This window comes from Cutaneotrichosporon cavernicola (genome assembly GCF_030864355.1).
Source record: "Cutaneotrichosporon cavernicola HIS019 DNA, chromosome: 1".
Taxonomy (NCBI): Eukaryota; Fungi; Basidiomycota; class Tremellomycetes; order Trichosporonales; family Trichosporonaceae; genus Cutaneotrichosporon; species Cutaneotrichosporon cavernicola.
Window position 1 is genome coordinate 1,587,554 of NC_083393.1, and position 17,101 is coordinate 1,604,654.

Here is a 17,101-nt window from a genome sequence, read left to right on the forward strand (position 1 = left end):
CATGGCAACGCCGATACCACATGACCGTTACGTCTGTCTACAGTAGACAGGCATGCATGACTTGGTGCTAGCCGTTACCACAATACCACTTGGATCCCACGGCAAGGGCGACGCGACAGTCCCAACCTCCTGACGGAGAGGGCGTTGATGGTGGAGCGTGGCCGTCAGCCGTAGCTTCCGTCGGATGTGACGCCTATAGTACACATCCTGAGGGCATCCACGCGTTTCTCGGACGTGACATGCCTTGGATACTAACAAGTGGCACAGTCAGTCCGAATGGCATAAAAGGAGACGACCTGGCTCCCAAATCCCCATTGACAACTGTCAACTCTCCAAGCTGCCAACATGCTCGCCAAGACACTCCTCGCCCTCTTCGCTGCGACTGCCGTCGCGGCTAACCCCGTGGCCCACGACGACCGCGCCGTCTCCATCGAAGACCGCGCCGTCTCCATCGAAGACCGCGCCGTCTCCATCGAAGACCGCGCAGACATCGAAGGCCGCGCCCTCTGTGCTGGCAACCTCATCGACGGTCCGCGCAAGCTTTCAATCGGCGGGACACTTCGCGTCTACTACTCCTCCGCTGGCGGCGGCACAAACTGCGCTTACGTCACCAACGACCTAGGCAAAGAGGTCTTTATGTACATTAGTCTGCAGGACACGAGCTCGTCCGCCTTTCGTCTGGACGACGACTATGGCGACTTTAGCCAGTTCGCCGGGGCGGTCAAACTCGATGGGATGGCCAAACACTGTTTCCAAGTTTTGGTGGGTATCGATGGTAAAACTTGGATGTCTCGCAAAGACTGGCACTGTGGTGGCGGCAAGGTTGCTTAGAAGCCCAGAAACCAGGGTGACCCGAAGGCCGTCTAGTTTTTATGAAAGGAATGTATGGTGTATGCACGTCGAATGCACGATGAGAGTACAGTAGCCCAGTGGCGGACAAGCATGGGGGTATTGGCATACACGTGATCAGCCACTTGGTTCCAGCAGGACGACGCCATGAGTCCAGCACGTGCAAGTCAGCATACCATGTCAGTATAGGTCTCCGAGGGAGAACTAGCTCTATCTCGTGATCCGTCAGGCGGTCGTGAGGATGTCAACTCGTGGCCAACGGGGAAACCTCGGTCTAGGTTGCTGTCAAAGGCTCATCCCAAGCCCCAGCGTCAATACAGCAAGACCCATCAAGACAGTCCATGGCAGTGTGAGCAGTGGACCCGGCACCTCCCTATCGGCAGACAACCGCCACGCTCCGCACGACCGCGTCCGGGCATAAAAAAGTTATCTCCCACAGCCCAGTCTCCGAGGCTGGCAGAAACCGGCCATCGGTCCCAAGGCCGCCCGAGCCATGCCCGAGAGGCTAGGACGCGTGTCGCCTCGCCGTCGGGCATAGTGCTTGGTGCGTCCCGTTCCGCACGGAAATTGGGGCATGCGGAATAGGCTGCGGAATGGGCTGCGGAATAGGATGACGCGACTGCGTCCGAGCGCGGTTGGGCATTCATGGGACACTTTTCCGTCATGACAGCCGAATGGGGGGAATTGGCGGCCACGTTGGTCGTCTGGACACTGGCGGGAGAGGGAGAGGGAGTGGGAGTGAGAGAGGGAGTGGGAGAGTGGGAGAGTGGGAGAGTGGGAGAGTGCTGTGTGTCTTCTCTGTAACGGCGCAGAGTTGCTTTGCGAGCTAAAGCACCATGGGAGACGGCGCGAGATATCGCACTGGGCTGGTATCCTTGCTGTGCTCCCCGACAAGACTTGCGCACATTCTGGCGCAGGTGTGTGCGTTTCTGTGACAGGTTGGTTGTTGATGACTGGCGCTTCCGTCCTAAAGCAAACAAGCAGCGTATATCCACGTGGATCTGATTCCGGATGTCACCAGGTGTCACCATGGTTGCCCGTGCCGGAGTTTCGGGACTATATTGTTGTGGTACGGGGCTCCGTCACATACCTCATTATTCTGTCAACAGTCACTTCCTCTCCATTCTCTACGAAACAGTAAGTCCTACTCTCCGCTTCTCTAACGCCAGATGACGCACGCGTCCGAGTTCAAGTCGGGGCATTTCCAGCGTATCCGCCTCACCCCAACCTCGGCCACCATCACCGACGACATATACGGCCAACACGAGATCACCGAGCCTCCCCTCGTCACCCTTCTGGCATGTGAGCCTGTCCGTCGCCTTGGCCGCGTCCACCAACACGGCATGAGTGGTCTCCTGGGCCTCACTCCTCCCGTTACGCGTCTCGAACACAGTGTTGGCGCCATGTTACTTGTCCGACGCGTTGGCGGGAGTGTGGCAGAACAAGCAGCCGCCCTCCTCCACGATATTAGCCATACCGCACTCTCGCATGTGGCCGATGACGCATTTCCCAGTGCTGGATCATACCATGAAATCCATAAGGCGCGGTATGTCGCCACGACGTGTCTCCCCGCCCTAATCAAGGAGATCGGATTACCATTGGAAGTACTGGATGAGGAACTTTTCGGATTGGTCGAACAGAGCGCGCCCCGACTTTGTGCGGATAGGCTGGATTATGGCCTTCGGGACACCGTGGCGTTTCAACACCTCGACATCGAGATTGCAAAGGCCATCTTTGCAGATGTTTCCGCGTTCCCCGGGGTAAATGCGAATAATCGCTGTCTCGCCCTCAGTATACCAGATCTCGCACTCGCACTTGCGCGCGCTTACATCGCGACCGACGCAGGCGTGTGGTGTAACCCCGCCCACACGGATATGTATCTGCGCGCAGGCGCACTCATTCGGAACCTTGTGGCGGACGGACGCTTGGCCGAGGCTGATCTGTGGCTCGACGATGAGGCGTTCTGGGCCTCGATGCGCGCCGCATGTGACGATGACGGCCGTCGTGAGATGGACGCCCTGTATACCATTCCCGAGGAGAAGGGCCTCCGGCTTTCCAGTGACTGTAAGATTCGCACGCTCGACCCAGACATGGTCGTCGACGGCACTCTGGCTCCCCTGTCGCAGGTCAACCCCGTGTGGAACAAGGAGAGGCTGGCATACATCGCCGGTCGCAAGATGCTCATCAACCCACCCCCAACGGCGTGAACGGCATAACCCAGCCGAACGGCACTTGTCAGACCAACGGCATGATTCACACCACTGGGTCTTGCGCTGCTCGATGGGCTCTATTCCACCACCCAATCGATGCATACAACCGATAGACATTCATAGATAGACATTCCGTAACAGCATCCTCGTCATTACACTGTCACTAATAGACGTACAACATGCACTATATATACAACCCAAAAGAACCTCAACACACGCCCCCTGCGCCTCCCTGTAACCCGCTCGAGATGTCGCCTGTGAGCCAGTCGAACAGCGCGAGGATGTCGACATCCGGCTCCATGTCTGGGACTGTCCCGAATGCCGGCGGGTCGGGGAGAAGAAGCGACTGAACACCGTCGATCCCCGGGATAGCAGGCATGCTTTTGATGAGACTGTTGACGCGAGGCATCGCAGATCCCGCCACCTCCCACTGCGTGCTCACGCTCTGCACAGCCGTCAGAACGCGCTGTAGCAGCGTAATCGTCTCCGCCAGGGATATGTCAATTGCTGCGTCCCGAATCGCAGGTAGGACATTTGCAGGGACGGGACCGCCATTCTGGACCACGTTGGCGCACGTATGCACTCGAATCGCCTGTTGGAGGAGCAGAGTAATGGCGTTGGTGAGCTGATACGCCGACCATGGGGCCCAGAACACGTCAAAGTCCTCCGGCCGTAGACTCTCAATAAACACGGCCATGTGTTCGATGACGATCAACATCTGCTTGTTGGCGGCGATGAGATGGTGTGGGTACTCAAACTCCTCACGCTCAAGCCCCAGGCGGCAGATGAGGAGCTCTACGCCGAGGTGGGACAGTTGCAGAGATCCTGGTATGAGTGAGGGTCTCAAAACATAGACTCACGGCTCCCTGGGCGAGGCGAAGGTTGTATCGGGTCGAAGAGTAAGTCGTCGGGTAAGTCGCGATACAGCGTCTCCAGGTCGCTGGCCCCGTGGCGCAGCAGCGAGCGATCGAGGTTAAGCCGCCGAGGGTATGTGTCTCGGTCGAGCACAAGGGGAAGCAGACCCTCGAGAACGGAGCTCAGCCTGCACATGGCGACAAACACTGCGATCTCTGATTCCTTCGGAGTTGTTGCGCCTCCAACATCGCCATCCTCAAACGACAGCGTCGGGATGGAGCTCCGCGTCGCCTCGATGTTCACGGGTCGTCCGTACGTGTAGGCGTTCCTGATATCAGCTATCAAGAGCACTGCGGCAGCTACTCACCACTTGTCCATCACGTAGAGACTCCACCACAGGCGTTTGCGGAGAGCGCGTTCCCATTTTGGCAATTTCCATCGCGAGCAGTCCCGATGCAGCCCCAGCAGTTGCAGTACTCCCAGCGATCGGCAGATGCCAACGTGGTTCCCGCCTGGGTTAAGAATCGGCCTGCCTGCCAAGCAGATAATCTCAAGTTGTAACGTCTGTAGGCGCGCTTGCCGGTACTCGTTATCGATAACGTGGCAGCAGATGGACCACAGCTGCTTCGAATGAGGGCGGAGAGCGAGCTCGTGGACAGCGGCATGTGAGAAGATGCCAATGAGCAGCGCATACGGGAATGTCCCAGCACCCTGCCAGCCCTGGACGCAAGCCTCGAATCGCTGGCGGTTGAGGATCGGAAGAGCGGGGAGAGTGCGGGTCATGAAGCTGGGATCAGTGTCTGCCCACCGAGGAGAGTGTTACTCACTGCTGGATAAGACGGTCAGGCAGAGTAGGATCGACACCATTGATGATCGCTAAAACATCCTGATAAGCTTTTTCTGCGACGAAAGCGGCATTCGAGTGTCCATACACGCGCGAGGGGTTTTTGAGGAAGAAGGCCGGGTTACGTGGGTCTGCCACCTGGCGATAGGGAAGATCCGCCGCGCCATTCTCAAGTCGCGAGTCCAGCGATACAGACGCAAGCTGGGCTACGGCTCCAGAGCCTGTTGGTCAGCTGACACGCACAGGCCGCACTTACCAAGATAGTGGGATTCTTCCTCCTCCGTCACGTCCGCATCCAGGGACGAGTATCCGAACGTATCTTCTTCCTCCTGTTGCGCGACCCGCTCGTCCAGAGTATCAAGGAAAGCGCGCACGCCACTGCCAGGATGTGGTCGTGAAAGTGACAATGTGCTCCGCTCACCCATCCAAGACGAGGGCGACTTGGATGGTCCACTGCTCAGTCCCGTCGTGCTCCCGAACCGCGACGCAAGGGACGAGGTGCCTGCTTCCAACGACGTGGGTCCATATCCATTCGTCGTCGCGGTCGGGGTCGTGCTGGACTTGCGGTGCCGATTCAAAGGCGGCGCCCGGAACGAGCATTCGCGTCCGGCACGGGCGCAGTGCTCACACGCTTCGCCGCGGACGGCTATGTGACAGGAGCGTTTGGATACGCGGCAATGGTCACAAGGCCGGTCCTTGCGCGACCGTTTAGCGCGGAGGCTGGGGTCAGGATGGGTTGTATTGGGGTTGGCCGAAAGAGAGCACCGTGCCCGACCGCGGGCAACTGTGGTATGTGGAGGGAAGGCGCGTCACGAGAGGAGGCGGGAAGAATACTTACTTGGTGGGCTTGTCGGACTTGTCATCGACTGGCGACTGTTGCGTTGGGTCCATTTGGACGTGGGAAACGATGTGAGAGTCGGAACAGTATGGAAATAGAACGATGACTGGGATGATTGTTATCGAGGGTTTGACATGGAATGGATGATTGGATGAATTGGATGAATACAAAAGTGGGTTAGGAAAAAGAGTAATGAGAACTGTTCTAACTCATCAACAAAGCGGTGGTATGGTACAATGAATCCAGCTTTGACGCAAACTGGTTGGTCACTTGGGTCAACTCTTCTGGTCTCAACTCACGTCCGCACAGGCTACCTCAAGAGATAACAACACCCCTTCAACATGCATAGGCCATCCACTATTGGCCATACGTCTTAGGATATGGAGCTTGTCACCAAGTCCTCGCGTTGCTCCTAGTCGTAATCCGCTCCAGGTCGGGCGGTAGAGACATTGAGAGGTAAGGAATCAACTCCAATGAGGCCACGCTTGCCAGCTGCCAGCTGCCAGCTCGCCAGCGGGCTATGAAACAAACCTGACGTCCATGATGACGCGTCATGGGACATTGACTTGTCTTCTCCTCGCCCTTACCTACTATATGGCTGCGGAACGGGGTGAGTTTCTGCCCACGCGTCCCTATGTGTTCCGCACTCTTCGGAATCATTCGCGGTCAACGGGTGTAGCATTCCGCACATTGGTGCCGAGAAGCTGAGCGGTGCGGAGTCGGTGCACGGAACCGAGATTCAAAGCGTGATGCGAATAACATGATCGATCCACACGTGTGACCGAGCCTCGGCGATGACGATGGCTGGGCCATGACGGTCGATCCGCCCCTCAAATTGGTTAGTTATACAAGCCTCGGAAGATTAAGGGAATGTGAGTAATGGCCGTCCAGATGCGTCCAGGGGACCGCAGATCTGGCTTACCCATATTTAACTACCCTAAATGGGCCGCTGACTGAGGCCGACGGTCGTAGTGCAGTCAAAGCCACCCCATTATCATCTTCCACTCTACGACTTGCATGACGCCGTCGTTCTATTTGGACACTGAAAAGTTTCCGTGTCCCATCCAGGCCTAGCTCGCACAGAGGGCGCAAGCCGTAGGCCGTCGGCCAAGCCCTCGCTCTCGTGCCAAGCCCCAATCGCCATGTCGGCTTGTTATTGCTTCAAGCTTTGTCATGCCTCAAGCCAGAGGGAATGAAGCGCGTTCCTTACTTTACTCGACTCACACTGAGTACTGATCCGAGTGGACTCGGAAGCGAACAATGCAGAATCGCGAGCACATGGGCCCGAGCCCTCTTGGCACGCCGTCGGCCAGGTTGTGTGCTTCGGCCAGCTTTGCCAGTTGCTGTTGCCATTGATGTCTACTTAAGGCGTCGAGATCAGCGGGGTTTAGTCCAAACACTCAACTGGTCGCCCCTCCTCTCTTTTCACCTCACACCCTACGCTCATCTCGCTCACGCCACTCAACTACATTCACAGTCGCCCCACCACCATGAACGCCCTCTCGGCTGAGGCAACTGCAACGTCAACCCCTGTTCAACCGGGCACACCAGCCATGTTGGCCGCGGATACAGACGACAAGTTTGCGCCACGTTCAGACTCATTTCTCTCGGCGTCCAACACGATTACCGATTTGCAGCAGCTCGAGATTGACAAGAAGACGTCTGACTCAGACCACGGGTCTATCGACGGAGCTGAGAAGGGCAAGGATGGCCCCGAGGTCGACCAGCGCACCCACAAGCCCAATGCCCTGTCCTCGCTCCCGGCGGTCAAGAAGAGCCTCCTGCTCCTGTTCTTCGTGAGTCTCGTCAACGTCACTGCTTGCTTGCTAACCCCAGTGTACTGCCATGTTCATTGACGTGGCAGGCGTGTCTGCCACTTTCCTCATGACGGCACCTATTGCTGAGGATCTTAAAGTCTCGCAGGGCAACTTCGCCTGGGTCCTCGGCACATACTCACTTGCGTTCGCGTCCACTCTCCTCTTTGCGGGTCGCCTGGCCGACCTCTACCCTCCCAATCTCGTCTACACGGCCGGCTTCAGTGGACTCGGTATCTTCTACCTCATCATATCGTTCATGAAGGATCAGTACGCTTTCTTCATTCTCCGTTCCATTTCCGCCCTGCTTGCGGTCTTGACCATCCCGTCCTCGATCAACATGATCGGTGAGTCATTCCTGTATGACACCTCTGACAGCAGTGCAAATGTACCCCGATCCTACCGAACAGGCCAAGAAGTTGACGCTCTTCGGCATGGCTGGTGCACTCGCGAACACCATGGGCCTGGTCCTTGCGGGCGTCTTTCTCCTCGCGTCCTGGCGCTGGTACTTCCGCTTCATCGCCATCGTTGTCATTCCCTTCAGCTTCCTTTGCTGGTACATTATGCCGCGCACCGAGGCCGTGGCTGAAGACCTTCCCGGCACCGAGAAATGGAAGCGCATGGATCTCGTTGGCGTCCTTGGTCTCATGGCCATCCTCGTCCTCTTCATCCTCGCCTTCACGCAGGTCGAGACAAACGGCTGGAATTCTGCCATTTTCATCGCACCGCTCGTCATCTCCATCTGTCTTCTCCCAGCATGGCTCTACTGGGAGCACAGCCTGCCACAGGGCTTCAGCCTCCTTCCGCACGACATCTGGACCTACCCCAACATCTTCCCTCTCATCATCCAGGCGTCGTCAATCTTCATGTGGTTTGCGACCTACCAGCTCCGCCTTGCGACGTACTGGCAGGAGGTGGACCACGTCTCGCCGATCCTCGCCGCCGCCCGCCTCCTACCGATGGGTGTGGTCGCGCTCATCGTTGGCTCCCTCACCCAGCCGTTCCCGTGGCTCATTCTGAAGCCACGCTACGTCCAGCCAGTTGGCTCCGCCCTTGCCTTCTGCGGCTCGATGCTTCTCGCCTTCTCCAACGGCGGCCGCGGCGCTGACTACTGGAAGTACGTCTTCACGGGCGAGATCATCGGCACTGCTGGCGGCATGATCGTCTTCATCGGTACGAACACCAGCATTATCCAGTCCTTCCCCCTCGAGTTTGCCGGGGTTGGCGGCAGCTTCGCCCAAGTCATCTACCAGATTGGCGGCGTTGTTGGCATCGCAGTCCAGCAGGGCCTCCTCGACACTGGACACGGCGGCGTCGCCGACTGGACCGGTTCCAAGAACGGCTACTTCTTTACCTCGGCGTACATCCTGTGCACAGGCCTTATCTTCGTTATCTGGTACCGCCAGTCGAAGGCTAACATCTCCACTGGCGTCGCTCCTGTGGCCTAAACCCCACATTACCCGTTTCATGAAAACCTGTATAATAGACAGATGGGTATTTTCCTCCCAGTCAGTCCACCGATAGAGCTTGTAGCCCCAGATATCTGCATTAGTACCATTCTGGCACCGCAAAGGTCCATTGAGAATCAGGTCGGTTTGAATTGATTAGCAGGTCTCCGATCTATGGCCACCAATGTTACACACTTACGTAATTCCGTAAGTCTTCGTGGTGTAGTGGTTATCATACTCTCTTAGGGTCTTGCTATGGGAGTGGCCCCGCGTTCGAATCGCGGCGAGGACCAACCAGACTTTAATGACTGGAACTTACGATTGATTTTTGCCAGTCCTTGCTTGCCAAGGAGTGTGGAGGAGCGGGGATCGGCGAAGGTTTCCGTCTCTTGCCTAGCTTGCCTGAAACCCCGTAGGGCGAGGCATCGACACACTAAGGCGGTTGGCACATGGGTTGCTATTGGGTATGCATGCGCCTGCGCTGTGAGCTGTTCAAGGGCCGAGAACCCAATCTGTCGGGATACCCGCCTGGTCGGCGTGGTCGAGCAACCATTGAGATGGGCTTGTCGCACGTCGAGGCCCTGGTCGAACCCAGCCTGGGACGTTGGCGCGGTCGGTACCAGTCGTCGTTTGCAATGACCCAACCTCGTCTCGCTCCTTCGGTCCGAAGCGATGCACAACCGAGTGCGCATATGCCTAGACGAGCCACACGATGGTTGGTGCCGCGCGGTCGCCAGGAATGGAACCGTACACCCACGCGCCCTTTGTCTGCCAAGTCTTGGTCCGGGGATCGGCACCGATAAGCGGGCGTGCACGTGCGCTATTCGGCCTCGGCATCTCGACCTCCCACCCGGGCGTCATGGCAGACGCGTTCGGCTTGATGCGCATGAGGACGGCGGCCGCCTCGGTCGGCGTGAGCTTGTGCATGGTGATGGATCGATAGGCGGATATCAAAATGCTGCCCAAATCTCGGCGTCCAGCGATATTCGAGGCTAAAATGTGCGGCGACTTGGATTGTTCAACGTCACAAAGGTCAAGGTCAAGTGGATTGGATTGGTGGTGTGAGCCGTGGCGGAGATGACGACATCGCCGTTAGGTGACCACCGTCACGCGCGCCACTAAACTCCTTGCGCTAACCTGTTCTCAACACCTAACATTTGCGCGACCACATCATGGGCCTTGCAATAAGTAAGCGTCGTCGTCGGCACCGCGTGACGCGCATAGTCTCGCCTGGCGTGGATCCAGACGCACTGCGCGCGCGCCTCGCCCCATTAGAGAGGAACACGCCATCCCCAACGGCCGGATACCCGGGCCTCGACGCGTATCCCAACATCCTTGCCAGCATCTCCGAACACGCGGACGCGCGAACACTCGTCGCCATGGGCCAGGTGTCGCATGCGGCGCGCGACGCGGCGCTCACTGCTGGCGCGACGAGGGTTCCGAACTGATGGGGAGCAGGGACCCGCGACATTCCAGTGCAACATAAGCCCTCCAGCTATACTCTTACGGCGCCAATCCGTGTCGACGCGCTTCGGCTGAGGTCGCTGCAAGGCGGGCCGGACAAGGTGGACCAGGCTCCCCGGTCCATAGCCACGCGCGTCAACTCGGCATTCCTTCGTTCCACAGGACGCGACGCCTTCGCTGTCTACTCCAACTACGATCTCGTCTCGAGTGTCTGCGACACATGAAAACGATAGTACAGACCTAGATGACGATGTGGTGAGGGCAGATGGTCACCCCAGCTGCCCCACTCCGGTTTTGGAGTTGGAGCAACCAAATTCGGGCTGGAGCAACCAAATTCGGGCTGGAGCAACCAGATTCGGGCTGGAGGTCCGGAGCGGAGTGCGGCACGCGCGTTTTCTGACGTCTCATTGCACGAGCCGCCGCGCCTTGCAGTACATGTACCTAGCCCGCAACTACCGTTCTATGCATTCAATCACCTCTCACCTGCCCGGGACGGGTAAGACGACAAGCGCAGCCCCAGACCTCCAGCCCGAATGTCACGGCAACTGCCACGCACCAGCTCCAACAGTTTACGTAACGATTCGGCCGCTTAGCTCAGCTGGTTAGAGCATTGTACTAATATCCAGTGGATATCAGTAATGCAAAGGTCGGCAGTTCGATCCTGTCAGTGGTCAGTTATCTTTTTCTGCTACTCAGCAGCCCATCCCATTTATAAAATACAACTGTCTGTGACGACACGGAGGGCGACTTGCCTATTGCACTCAGTGAAAGGATGAGGTGTTCAAGGTTGCAATTGGCTCCCCGCAAGTAGGCTAAACCTTAATTGACACTCTAGCTGAATCTAAACATGGCGGATCAACAGATTGGCACGCGTCACCTGATGACATCAGCCCATCCATCCGCCAGGATGCCTGTACTCATCCCATGTAGCCCACATCCGCAACTATGTATTCTACATCCCTTCTCACCTCAACACAATGGAGTACGCGCAAAGGCTCCTTGGCCTGCTCGACGCTTGGCCCGTCCGGGTCGTGCTTGGTCTGACGCTGTTCTACGTGTGTCTCCGCATCGCGCTCCTTCCGCCCCATAGGCCGAAGCAGACTCGCGAGGTCGCAAACCTCCCGGGCCCTCCGTCGCCGCCGTACGTGGGCTGGCTGATCGGGAACATGGGCGACATTGCCGAGTTCCGCGACACAGTCATGCACCCCGACTGGATCAAGATGGGGTGGACGGGCCGCTGCCAGCACATCTTCGGCCAGGAGACGATCTGGACGTACGACCCGGTCGCCATGGGCAGCATTCTGCAGCAAGCGGACGTGTGGCAACGCGCGGATAACACGGAGCGTCTCCTTGGGCGCATCACGGGCTCGGGACTGTTGACTGCCAAGGGAGCGGATCATCGGCGCCAGCGGCGGATTGTGAATCCCGCGTTCTCGACGAATGCCATCAAGGCCATGATCCCTACCATGTTCGACAAGGCTGACCTCTGTGCCAACATCCTCGGGCAATGTGTCGACGACGATTCGCTCGAGCACTTTGCAGCGAGATACCCTCCCAAACCAGAAGACAGGGTTGCGGGCGCGCGCAAAGTGGACCTGCTCGCCCTCATGTCCAAACTCACTCAAGACGTTATTGGCGCGGCCGGCTTCAACACCGACCTTGAGAGCCTGCGGCCCAAAGAGAATGCCCTCGATAGCAGTATTCAGTTCATGCTGAACACGCTGTTCGACGACACAATCATCCTCATGGCCCAGAACTTGTTCTGGTCGCTGGACAAGATTGTGCGTCGGTTCGAGACTCGCTGACCCCAGCCTTTGCGCAACCGTCGCGCGATGAAGGCGTGCCGAGGTGTCATGGAGAAATTGTCTGCAGTAAGCTTGGATTTGGAAATCAACTGACGTCAGCGCCTCATGCGTGACCGCGCGGCCCAGCTCGCAACGGAACCAGAGGAAGCAGACGAGGACAAGGTGCCCGATATGCTCGACCTGCTCGTTAAAGCCAACATGGCTGAGCGTGAGGACCAGCGCCTCTCGGACGAGGAGGTCCGCTCGCAGCTCCTTACTCTGGTACGTGACTGCGTTCTGTATATCTTTATCGTGGCTGACGTCAGCTGTTTGCAGGGAGCACGACCACAGCAGGCACAATCTGCAGCTTGCTGCGTTTCATGGCAAAGCACCCGGACATCCAAGCGCGGTTGCGTGAGGAAATCGAATCGACAGAGGAGCGACCCAACTTGTAAGCTTAGTACAAGCTAAACTAACAGCAGCGAAACCCTCAACGCCCTACCGCTGCTCGACGCAGTCGTACGCGAGACGCTCCGGCTTGAGCCTCCCGCGTCCTGCACTGTCCGCACCAACGTGCAGGATACCGTTATCCCTCTCAGTGTGCCCGTGCGTGGCCGCGACGGCACCATGATCGAGAAGGCGTTGCCAGTCGGCAAGGGCTCGTATGTCTTCCTCTGTGAGTTTTTTTGGTGGATAGAGCTGATCAGCTATCTCAAGCCTCCAACAGCATCCCGACGTGTGGGGACCCGACGCGGCAGAATTCAATCCAGACCGATACAAGGACCCCACTATCCCCAAGATGAACATTCCAGGCATGTGGGGCGGTCTTGCAGCCTTCATCTCTGGTCCGCACCATTGCATGTGAGTATTTTGGATTGCCAAGCTGTGTCAACTGACAGACAGTGGATTCCGCCTCGCCCTCGCCGAGATCAAGGTTGCCACAGTTACGCTTTTGCGCCACTTTTCGTTCGACGAGCTGCCCAGCAAGCCGGACATCTTTATCGTCATGAAGTGAGTCTCGCGAGATGACTGAATTCACAACAACCAACTGACGGCAGCGTCGCCAGTAGGCCTGAGGTCAAGGGCGAGAGTGGTGGACAGATGCCTCTCCTTGTCCGTCGCGTCGAGGCCACTGCGTAGGGACTGTTCTCAACCACCTCCATGAGGCAGATAGCCGATGTCGCTGTTGAACTACTGTAGCTGTACTGAAGATGCAACTATATCACGTACGAGCGTTAGTACTCCAAGGCACTTCACGTGGGGAGTCGAGTGTTAGTACCGAGATCCGAGTGATATTTCGAGGTCATAAAAAACCACCATGCATGTGCACACCTAGGACGCGTACTGTAAAACTGCACTACGGCTCTCCCTAAGCATGACATAACAGCCGATCGTCACATAACGCTTTCGTAAAACACAAGCCTCAAACACGTCGGGAGGACTAGGGCGGTTTGAAACACGGACGCGGGCTCGGGACACTTCCAGCCAGCCACAACCGGAGCGACATTGCCGACCGTTTTCGATCCGACTATTACAGTCTCACTTCGGCGCGGGCGGGCCTGCCGCTCCCGGTGCGGAGTGGGGTTGGTAACGGATGGATGTCTGACCCGGGGAACTGACAAGTGGGAAACCTACATGGAGGCGTCTGGATGAGAGCGGTGGTAAACCCGAAACCGAGGCTTCAGGATGTAGCAGGGCCAAGGCGGTACGAGAGGGGCGACGTGAACCCGTTTGTGATCGGCGCAATGGCTGACATTATCATTCCGCCGTTACCGCCGGCAGTGAAGTCCGGCTGCAGCGTATCACCCGTGTATTCCGGATTAAGCGAGCAGATACACATGCTCAGAGTGTCCTCGATGCTGCTGCTACGTCCAGAAATGGCTCGAGCGCTGCACGACGTTCCTCCGCTCAGCGGCAGAGGAGGCCAGGGATGTTGTCGCACCTATCGTCCGCATTGAGGTGCGGGAGGGCACCGGGAGTCAATTGGGTTGATGCGGGAGCTAAGCATACGAGACGTGCCTTGTCCAAGAGGGTACGGCAGTCGGACGCGATTGTGAGTGGACACAGACTGGGAGAAGACTGGGAAGTGACTGGGAGGTAGAGCGGTTCAGCATTTCAGGATGGGGTCTTCATTACGAGAGGCGGCAGTCCCTGTCCAACTGTATTAACAAATGAGGTGATTCTTCCTCTGTCAACGACCCCAACTCAGTGTGCAAACGCGGCAGAGAAGAGCGTCACGCTCGCCAGCTGAGCCTGTATGAACCGGGCTTTATGAGGACCGAGTTAAACCAGCAGACGCGAGCGGGTTGGCGTGGTTGCTCCGTCTATTTTTGAGTCCCGTAGGAATGAGGGACCTGTTTGAAAAAAAAAAAAAAAGTACCGTACACGCCGTCTCCTCGATACTCTTGCCATGTACGACTAGCTCACGTCAGTAATCTCGTCAGCAGCGTCGTACATGATTCCCATCTATGTCTCTATCGGGTGCATTCTGCTGGCAACGACACTGTGGCTGCCGAGTTACGACTCTAGGCTATGGCTACAACGGTGTCTGTACAGAATCGCCAGCAGTGCTAGAGGCGTGCGGATTATATAGACTAAAGAGGAGGGGGGAAGGTGGGATGAACGTCCAATAAGGTCCGTGTGAATTGTTGAGAGATTGGCGTCCGAATGTTAAGTCTATGCCGAAACGATGATGTGTAAAGAAATGATGGCGACAGGCCAAGATGAGGCGCACGATCTTGATCTAGAGTTCTCGAAGACGTACGCGTCTGAAGGGATGATGCTACCCGAAGAGAAGGCGAATCGCGGGACCGGACTCTAGCGGTGCAGCTTAGAGCTGAGCCGAGAGGCGGGGGATACATGTCGAGGTCGAGTTCGACTGGAAGCCGGGGAGGCACTTCGAGACGACGCACTCGCCAGCAACGCAAGCAACATCGGCAGCGCCAGCGATGGTGGTGCAGTCACGGCCAGTGCCCTCGGAAGCGCAGCCGCCGCAGGACTCGAGGTGGGTCTGGGTGTCGAGGCACTCGTACTCGCTGGAGCCGTCGAAGAGGGGGCAAGCAGTCTCGGTGCCGCAGAGAGCGTCACGCTTCCAGGGCCACCAGCCGTGGCCGGGCTTGCCAGGCTTGTCACCACCAGACTTGGAGGGAACGACACACTTGCAGTTCTCGTCGAGCTTGCCGCCCTTCTTGCAGCATGCCCACTGGTCCCAGCAGTTACAGGTCTTGCGGCACGAGCAGTCGGAGTTGACAGCCATACCCTTACCGGCACACTTGCAGATGGCGTGGAGATCGGTGCACTTGTTGACGACGGTGGGGGGCTTCTGACACTGGCAACGCTTGTCACAGGTGTATCCCTTGGACCAGCAGTTGAGAATGGCGTTGTTGTCGCCGCAGTCGGTCTCCTGCTCCCACCAGTTTCCGGGCTTCCACGAGCCACCGGTGCACTGGCAGGTCTTGGAGTCGAGGGCCATACCCTTCTTGGAGCACTCGACCGACTTGGCTCCGAGGCACTTGGTGTTGCCCCAGAGGAAGCCGAAGAAGCGTGGGTCGATGTTCTGGCCACGCGACTCGAGCTCAGAGACGGGCTGGATGTCGGGGCGGGCAGCCACCGAGGTGACCGCGGCGAGAGCCGCGGCGGCAAGGGCGAAGAACTTCATGGTTGATAAGAGAATGGATGGGGAGAACGAGAGACGAGAGGGTTCGAGAGGCTAGGATGAGAGGGGACTGGGAGGGTAGGTGCCAGTCGCGTCCTTTGTTGTGGAGGGCTTGAGGATACTGTCGAGGTGGAACGAGGACAAAAGATATCTTCTGTGCTTGGACTGACATGATCTTATATCTGCTCGACCAGTATCCGGGGTCCATAATCGAGACCCCAGTGTGAATCGCTCAGACGTCTCCAGCAGGGAGTATCTGAAGCACTTGCACCTCAATGCCGCGCGCGGGTATCCATGTCCCCAACCTTGACAACAACGGGTGCGGGATTCTAGTACTGTATCTCGTGGGTCCCAGCCCTGCGGGACCTGCCCGCCCTCATTCTGGTCCTGGAATATTGCCAGGAACATGCCGTATTGACCGAGTTTGAGATGTGTCAATCCACTGTTAATGGAAGCCACTAAACCCTGGAATATCGCCGGATGCCGTTATCTCTCCGACTCCTGTCCGAAACTGGACAACTCTGCCATGTGCCTAGCCGGACCGCCTTGGAGCCAAGACTCAACACAACACTGGCCTGCAGACGGCAGGTAGGAGGACGGGAGCGCTTGGTGTCGCAGACGAAAAACTAACAGCGCCCGCTAACGGTTGTTTCATCTTGGCCGGGGGGGGGTTTGGTTTTCCGCGAGGGGCTCGCGTACCATCTGGCCCATCAGAAGAGATGTTCCAAAAGGGGGAGCATTCCACTTCTCCAAAAGATTCCCCTCATCCCGACATGAACCCGTCATGATGGACGGTTCCAGTTATACAAGGGGTAAGACATCATGGCGGGAGCGGTCTAATCCGCAACGCTAATTTCAGGTGGTTATTAGCCTTGACCAAGACTTGTAGGCGGAGGTGCGATAAATCTAGGTGTAAGTGAGACGCGCTCCAGGGCCAAAGTTCGGAACGGACTGTTCAGGATTACTGGTAATGTAAATGAATTGTATCTACCTTAATCAAATTCCTTGGCGTAATCCCAAACAATTCAGCTCTAGGGAAACGCTAAGCATCCGGCCTCACATTGTGGCCAGGAGCGCGCTCTCAGGACACCTTGTCGTAACCAAAGCTATGGTGAAAACTAGTTCCCATCCAACCGCCGTGCCTCACCCAAGCCGCGTCCTGTCAAGTTTACAGACCACCATGCACCTCGTACGAGTGCAATGTTGTGGCCCGGTTTCTCTGACATACTGACACCTCGATGATATGCATGCGCTTACACGATACCGGCCTTCCTCCCAACCCGCCTCCAGAGGGCACCCATTCCTGCATCAATGGCTGGATAGCCTGATGTCAGGTGCGG

At 57.4% G+C, this 17,101-nt stretch overlaps 8 protein-coding genes across 8 annotated transcripts; 5 read left to right on the forward strand and 3 right to left on the reverse strand.

Moving 5' to 3' along the window:
* Positions 1–345: 345 nt before the first annotated feature.
* Positions 346–831, forward strand: CcaverHIS019_0105840 (uncharacterized protein; the record flags this gene model as incomplete). The annotated part of the gene is made up of 1 exon (XM_060601944.1): positions 346–831. The coding sequence occupies one exon, from the start codon at positions 346–348 to the stop codon at positions 829–831; it is 486 nt and encodes a 161-aa protein (XP_060453132.1).
* Positions 832–2,018: 1,187 nt separating this feature from the next.
* Positions 2,019–3,056, forward strand: CcaverHIS019_0105850 (uncharacterized protein; the record flags this gene model as incomplete). Its single annotated transcript, XM_060601955.1, has 1 exon — positions 2,019–3,056. The coding sequence occupies one exon, from the start codon at positions 2,019–2,021 to the stop codon at positions 3,054–3,056; it is 1,038 nt and encodes a 345-aa protein (XP_060453133.1).
* A 211-nt stretch (positions 3,057–3,267) lies between these two features.
* On the reverse strand, positions 3,268–5,649 carry CcaverHIS019_0105860 (uncharacterized protein; the record flags this gene model as incomplete). The annotated part of the gene is made up of 7 exons (XM_060601966.1): positions 3,268–3,884; positions 3,920–4,242; positions 4,282–4,701; positions 4,742–4,979; positions 5,015–5,404; positions 5,444–5,478; positions 5,597–5,649. 7 exons carry the CDS (start codon positions 5,647–5,649, stop codon positions 3,268–3,270), a joined length of 2,076 nt encoding a protein of 691 aa, XP_060453134.1.
* Positions 5,650–7,086: 1,437 nt separating this feature from the next.
* On the forward strand, positions 7,087–8,858 carry CcaverHIS019_0105870 (uncharacterized protein; the record flags this gene model as incomplete). Its single annotated transcript, XM_060601977.1, has 3 exons — positions 7,087–7,392; positions 7,433–7,757; positions 7,792–8,858. 3 exons carry the CDS (start codon positions 7,087–7,089, stop codon positions 8,856–8,858), a joined length of 1,698 nt encoding a protein of 565 aa, XP_060453135.1.
* A 696-nt stretch (positions 8,859–9,554) lies between these two features.
* CcaverHIS019_0105880 (uncharacterized protein) lies at positions 9,555–9,785 on the reverse strand (the record flags this gene model as incomplete). The annotated part of the gene is made up of 1 exon (XM_060601988.1): positions 9,555–9,785. One exon carries the CDS (start codon positions 9,783–9,785, stop codon positions 9,555–9,557), a length of 231 nt encoding a protein of 76 aa, XP_060453136.1.
* A 245-nt stretch (positions 9,786–10,030) lies between these two features.
* Positions 10,031–10,306, forward strand: CcaverHIS019_0105890 (uncharacterized protein; the record flags this gene model as incomplete). Its single annotated transcript, XM_060601999.1, has 1 exon — positions 10,031–10,306. One exon carries the CDS (start codon positions 10,031–10,033, stop codon positions 10,304–10,306), a length of 276 nt encoding a protein of 91 aa, XP_060453137.1.
* A 993-nt stretch (positions 10,307–11,299) lies between these two features.
* CcaverHIS019_0105900 (uncharacterized protein) lies at positions 11,300–13,246 on the forward strand (the record flags this gene model as incomplete). The annotated part of the gene is made up of 8 exons (XM_060602011.1): positions 11,300–12,103; positions 12,134–12,193; positions 12,227–12,388; positions 12,433–12,557; positions 12,589–12,782; positions 12,814–12,967; positions 13,010–13,117; positions 13,165–13,246. The coding sequence occupies 8 exons, from the start codon at positions 11,300–11,302 to the stop codon at positions 13,244–13,246; spliced, it is 1,689 nt and encodes a 562-aa protein (XP_060453138.1).
* A 1,690-nt stretch (positions 13,247–14,936) lies between these two features.
* CcaverHIS019_0105910 (uncharacterized protein) lies at positions 14,937–15,764 on the reverse strand (the record flags this gene model as incomplete). The annotated part of the gene is made up of 1 exon (XM_060602022.1): positions 14,937–15,764. One exon carries the CDS (start codon positions 15,762–15,764, stop codon positions 14,937–14,939), a length of 828 nt encoding a protein of 275 aa, XP_060453139.1.
* Positions 15,765–17,101: the final 1,337 nt, after the last annotated feature.